A 6014-nucleotide genomic window follows, 5' to 3' on the forward strand; every position below is an offset into this window, starting at 1 on the left:
TTTTTTTTTTTTTTTGAGACAGTCTCAAGCTGTTGCCCTCAGTAGGGTGCTGTGGTGTCACAGCTCACAGCAACCTCAAACCCTTGGGCTTACGCCATTCTCTTGCCTCAGCCTCCCAAGTAGCTGGAACTACAGGTGCCTGCTACAATGCCTGGCTATATTTTTGTTATAATTAGCAGTCCTGGGCCTGGTTTGAACCTGCCAACCCTGGTGTACATGGCCAGCGCCCTAACCACTGAGCTATGGGCGCCGAGCCGATAATGATTCTTGATACCTCTCGGATTTCTCCTGGATACCTAGGGCTGGCCTTGCTAGTAGCAATGGAAACTCCACAGCAGCCCTGGGAGGCAGGTGGAATATCCACTGTTTGGAGGAAGAAATCTGAGACACAGAAAAGGGAAAAGACTTGTTCAAGGTCATGCAGTAAGGCTGGGATAGAGGGGGGATTAGAGCTCAGATAGCCCCACTCCAAGCCAAACTCTCCCTTGTGCCCTGCCGCTTCCCACACCTGGCACTGGCCACCTCCTAAGCCTTGCCTCTTCTGCTGTCTGTCCTCCAGCTAGCTGGTCTCCTTGTCATCCTCTGACCCCACTTTCTGACCTCGGGAGCTTTGCTCTTGCTTCTGCAGCAACCAGGAATGCCATCACTCCCAAGTTTGACTATAAAACCCTTCCCCTTGGTGTAGCTACCTGGTTGAAGGATGTAGCCCTTGAGAGTGATGCTGTGGATCAGACCAGTCTGAGTATTATAAGAAAAAAAACAAGAAGAATGATGTTGAGGGAGTGATTGATGGATTATTGTTCAAAATATATGAAGTTGAAAAACATACACACTTTGAAACAAATTCAAACATAATGATCACTTTTTTAAAAAAAAGTTATATATATTTATAAGCAAGAGCAAAATGATATAAATTCTGCCTTGCCATCTCTTTCCTAGGGTACTTGGAACCTCATGTCTGCCTCCCTTGCCAGACTGTGAATGCTCCCAGGGCAGGATCTGTAGGAATCCCTGGTGGAGCTGAAGTATTCCACGCAAGGAAGGGTAGAGATGGCAGGAATATGGGTGAGGATGATGTCTGGCGTTCTTCTTGCCAATCCCATAGTATCCAGGGGCTGCCTGCCAGGCTCCTTGGACTTCAGCTGGGGTTGTGCCAGAGATGGGCTCACACTGGCTTTGCCTTCTGTCCTACACATCCTTTTTTTTTTTTTTTAATTATGGAACGCTTCACAAATTTGCATGTCATCCTTACACAGGGGCCACGCTAATCTTCTCTGTATCATTCCAATTTTATCCAATCATTCCAATGTGCTGCCAAAGCAAGCACTGTCCTACACATCCTGATCATCCATACCAAGAACCCGGGCTCGGTGCCCAGAGCTTAGTGGCTAGGGTGCTGGCCACATACCCTGGGGCTGGTGGGTTTGAACCCAGCCCAGGCCTGCTAAATAACAATGACAACTACAGCATCAACAACAACAAAAAATAACCGGCTGTTGTGGCAGGTGCCTATAGTCTCAGCTACTTGGGAGGCTGAGGCAAGAGAATGGCTTAAGCCCTAGAGTTGGAGTTGCTGTGAGCTGTGATGCCACAGCACTCTACCTAGGGCAACATAGCGAGACTCTGTCTCAAAAAAGAAAAAAAAAATACCAAGCACCCCAAAGCTTGCCTACGTCTCAAATACTTAAACCCAGAGGCCAAAGGCACACAGAGGAAACAGAAGAGAAGTCTTCAATAATAATAATAAACAATATTATTAAATAACTTACCAGTTTATTATATAGGATATAAACGAACAGCCAGGAGAAAAGGTACATAGGATGGAGTCTGAAAGGGTCCCATGCCCAGAAGCTTGTGTTCCTGTGGGGTAAGAGGATGCCACATTCCAGGCACATGGGTACCTGGTACCAACCTGGAAGCTCCCGGGATTTTTCTTTTTGTGGCTGGATTTCCAGTTTTCATTTGGAAAGCTGAGTGTATTCTTTTGGATTTGAACTTCCACTGTGGAAAACACTCAGAGATTTTTGGTTTTTGTTTTCCTCAGCGTTTTTATTTTTGCAATTCATTTCTTTGTTTGAATAAACGGGTGTTTTTCCTTTTGCTTGTGTGGTGTGGTTTGGTTTGAGGGCCCTGGAAACTTGAAAAATTCAGATGAATAAAAAGAAGGTCACCCCTGCCACACACACTCTTTGTAGAGAAACACACTACCAAGTTGGCTTCTTTCCTAGTGGCCTCCCTCCCAGCAGTTTTATTTTTTATTTAATTTCAGTTGGTTGCTAAATAAATAGGAGGATGCTTTCTGATTCACGACTTCTCAAACTGATTTCCCGTGCTAGCCTGTGATGCTTCCCAGAGCAATGGTACTTTGTCCCCTCTGGGAACTGTGGGGGTGGGACACCTCACCCTCCCCTGCATTCTCCTGACACTTTTGGGAATGCCAGTTTCACAGCACCACTACCGGTCCTTAAGCAGTATTGTTTTTAATCCTATAGTTAATTTCACACTTCAGAATTATCCTTCTAGAACCTAACACTTCTTTTTTTTTTTTTTTGTTAAACCCCAGAGCTTCTGAGCACGTGCCCCTCTGCCTGAACCCACCGAGATCGTTGGTTTTGCCTTTTCCCAGCTCAGGCATTCTTCAAGACTTGGTAACCGGAATGTTTTGTCTGTTCAGCCTCAAAACGTCAGTGGGACAAGAACCAAAGTTAAATGCCTCATGATGCCTCTGCCTTGGGATGAACCTGGGAAAGCTGGGAGCTGCTGCCTGGAGTGCGTCTCTCAATCAGCTGGAACTTTTTTTTGTCTCTAGCTTTAAAAGCTCCCCGGAGACAAGCAGCCATCCAGAATCTTCTCAATTGGGATGGGGGAAATTCTGAAGTTCTCATTAAAGCACATTGATGTCTCAAGCTTTGAAAAGAGCCCAGATGCCAAGGGCAAGAATCTCAGAGCATTGCCTACACTGGTGTGACGCCCTGATAATTGTCTAACCAATTCAGCATGTCCCCCCTGGGCAGGACCATCTGCTGGGTACAGTTCCAGAACCAGGGGACAGCATTCCATTCATGTGATCTAGGAAAGCCCTTTAACTACCCGCTGGGAGTTGACTCACTGTTCTTCAAATGGTCAGGTCTTGAGGTCTTCACACTGTGGTCTCTTCTGATGTATGGCTCCTACCAGTGTGAAGCAGAATGACTTTGCTATGGAGGCAGGACAATCTTGAAAGAAGGAGCCGAGTTCATGGAAGTCTGCAGGAAGAGAGAGCCACCTAGCATGTCCCCATCGAACCAGTCAGCAGAAGACCTTCCCCAGGAGGCTTCTAACAGATCCCTGAATGCCACAGAAGCCCCAGGGGCTTGGGATCCCGGGACCCTGCAGGCACTCAAGATCTCCCTTGCAGTGGTCCTTTCCATCATCACGCTGGCCACAGTCCTCTCCAACGCCTTTGTACTTACCACCATCTTACTCACCAGGAAGCTGCACACACCCGCCAACTATCTGATTGGCTCCTTGGCCACGACAGACCTCTTGGTTTCTATCTTGGTCATGCCCATCAGCATTGCCTATACTACCACCCACACCTGGAACTTTGGCCAGATCCTGTGTGACATTTGGCTGTCCTCTGACATCACGTGCTGCACAGCCTCCATCCTCCATCTCTGTGTCATTGCTCTAGACAGGTACTGGGCCATCACGGATGCCCTGGAGTACAGTAAACGCAGGACGGCCTGCCATGCGGCCACCATGATTGCCATCGTCTGGGTCATCTCCATCTGCATCTCCATCCCACCGCTCTTCTGGAGGCAGGCCAAAGCCCAGGAGGAGATGTCCGACTGTCTGGTGAACACTTCTCAGATCTCCTACACCATCTACTCCACCTGTGGGGCCTTCTACATCCCATCGGTTTTGCTCATCATCTTGTACGGCCGGATCTACAGGGCGGCCCGGAACCGCATCCTGAATCCACCCTCGCTCTATGGGAAGCGCTTCACCACGGCCCATCTCATCACAGGCTCCGCCGGATCCTCGCTCTGCTCGCTCAACGCCAGCCTCCACGAAGGGCACTCGCACTCGGCCGGCTCCCCTCTCTTTTTCAACCACGTGAAAATCAAGCTTGCGGACAGCGTCCTGGAACGTAAGAGGATCTCCGCGGCTCGGGAGAGGAAAGCCACCAAAACCCTGGGGATCATTCTGGGCGCTTTTATCATCTGCTGGCTGCCCTTCTTCGTGGCATCTCTGGTCCTCCCCATCTGTAGGGACTCCTGCTGGCTCCACCCAGCCCTCTTTGACTTCTTCACCTGGCTGGGCTACTTAAACTCCCTCATCAATCCCATCATCTACACGGTGTTTAATGAAGAGTTTCGGCAAGCTTTTCAGAAAGTTGTCCATTTGCGGAAAGCCTCCTAGTGACTCTTATTTTTTGTGCCCTGTAACCCAGCTGGGGTTGTCCTATTAATTTTTTTTCCCCGAGACTTGAGTTAATTCATGCTTATCTTGGGTCTTGGTTCCATCAACAGAATTATTCTGTGTGTTTTTTTCTGTTGCCTTCTTGACTTCTGAGCCACCAAGAGCTAAGCAGCTGAGTGAAAGGCAGTAAGACTGAAGATTTCACTTAGCATAATATTTTCACAGTTTCTCCTTGTTGGAAGAAAGGGGACCCACAGGATTCCGTGTCGATACAAGTTCAGGTGAGACGCTGATTCTGTAGAAAAGATCCCAGGCTCAAGGGGAAGGCTCTCTTGTCTACCTGAGATCTGCATGGAGATCAAAAGAGAGTAGATATGATTAGTAACATGTATGGAAGGAGAATTTGGAGACAGGGGAAGGCCCCCTTGTTTACCTGAGATCTGTATGGAGCTCAAATGGATACGATTAATGACCTATATCGAAAGAGAGTTTGGAGACAGGATGGAGGGGTCTATATGCCATATGGCACCTTGACTAGAAAATAACACCCCTGTGTATCTTCCACTGAGTCCTCCTTAAACTGGGTTTCTCCTCATTGGCCACAAGGAGGAAGTCAGTATTGGAGATGTGAACAACTCAGAATGACTTGAAGAGATATTCAGAGGCAGGGGAGCGGGACAACTGGGAGTAGACTGAATACCCAGTATCCTTCCCCCATACACATATGCTATCTTAATATACTGATGTTAAAAAATCCATTATAACTCCATTGAAGTAGATTGATGAGCATTGAGCCCACCAAGCTTTCAGTGGGTCTCTATTCTGAATTATTTTTTTACCTCCGGTTCTCATTAGAGATCTGAGACCTAATTAGAGATGTGAGTCTTATCGAATAAAAAGCATGAGACATCATGACCAGTAAAAGTCTTTGAGTGATTTTTTTTCCTCTTCTCTCTAGATGTAGAAACCATTGAACTCAACTCAGTCTCTAGCATTTATTGAGCACCTACTTAGTGCCAGGTACGGGGGCTGACCATTGGCGTTTGTTATATCATCAAAAGTCAGGATAGTGGGGTGATTAGGAACTCAGAACCTGATGCCTCAGTTTAAATACAAGTGCAGCCAATTTCTAGCTGGGTGAACTTGGACACGTTTCTTGACCCCTCTTTGCCTAATTTTCCTCAGTTATAAAATGAGGATAATAATAAGTATGTTATTGTATCAATAACCACGGCGCTTGGCACAAGAGCTCTTAAGCTGACCTACCTAAGGTCAAGCAGCAATATAAAAATAATAGCCACTATTAAGCGCCAGTAATTCTCCTTGCATACATTTTCTCATCATCCTCATTTTACAGAAGCAATAAAGAAACTTGCTTGTGGTTAGGGAAGCTTTCATAAAGAGATGACGTGTCAGCAGACTCCCAAAAGCTGAGCCCATGTGGCAGGGGAGGTCAAAGGAGAGGAGATGTGCTGAGGCCTCTTTGGGAAGATGGGACACAGCAAAGGAAGATAAGAAAGGCCATGCCAGGTGCAGAAAAGAGCAGAAACAGAGCCTGTAAGGCCTGCAACGTTCAGTGGGCTCTCTGGGCTCAGGGAGAAGAATGATAG

At 47.2% G+C, this 6014-nt stretch overlaps 1 protein-coding gene and 1 pseudogene across 1 annotated transcript; one reads left to right on the forward strand and one right to left on the reverse strand.

The window, feature by feature from the left end:
• Positions 1-1211: 1211 nt before the first annotated feature.
• Positions 1212-1309, reverse strand: LOC111723268 (annotated as a pseudogene).
• Positions 1310-3159: 1850 nt separating this feature from the next.
• Positions 3160-4467, forward strand: HTR1D (5-hydroxytryptamine receptor 1D). The gene has a single exon (XM_003783806.3). It carries the CDS (start codon positions 3238-3240, stop codon positions 4402-4404), a length of 1167 nt encoding a protein of 388 aa, XP_003783854.1. The 5' UTR covers positions 3160-3237; the 3' UTR covers positions 4405-4467.
• The last annotated feature ends 1547 nt before the right edge of the window (positions 4468-6014 follow it).

The sequence above is a fragment of the Otolemur garnettii genome, unplaced genomic scaffold (assembly GCF_000181295.1).
Source record: "Otolemur garnettii isolate 467f Iridium unplaced genomic scaffold, OtoGar3 scaffold00009, whole genome shotgun sequence".
NCBI lineage: Eukaryota > Metazoa > Chordata > Mammalia > Primates > Galagidae > Otolemur > Otolemur garnettii.

Excerpts from the sequence above, each read along its gene's own strand:
- HTR1D (XM_003783806.3), top strand. The coding sequence starts at position 3,238 with ATGGAAGTCTGCAGGAAGAGAGAGCCACCTAGCATGTCCCCATCGAAC.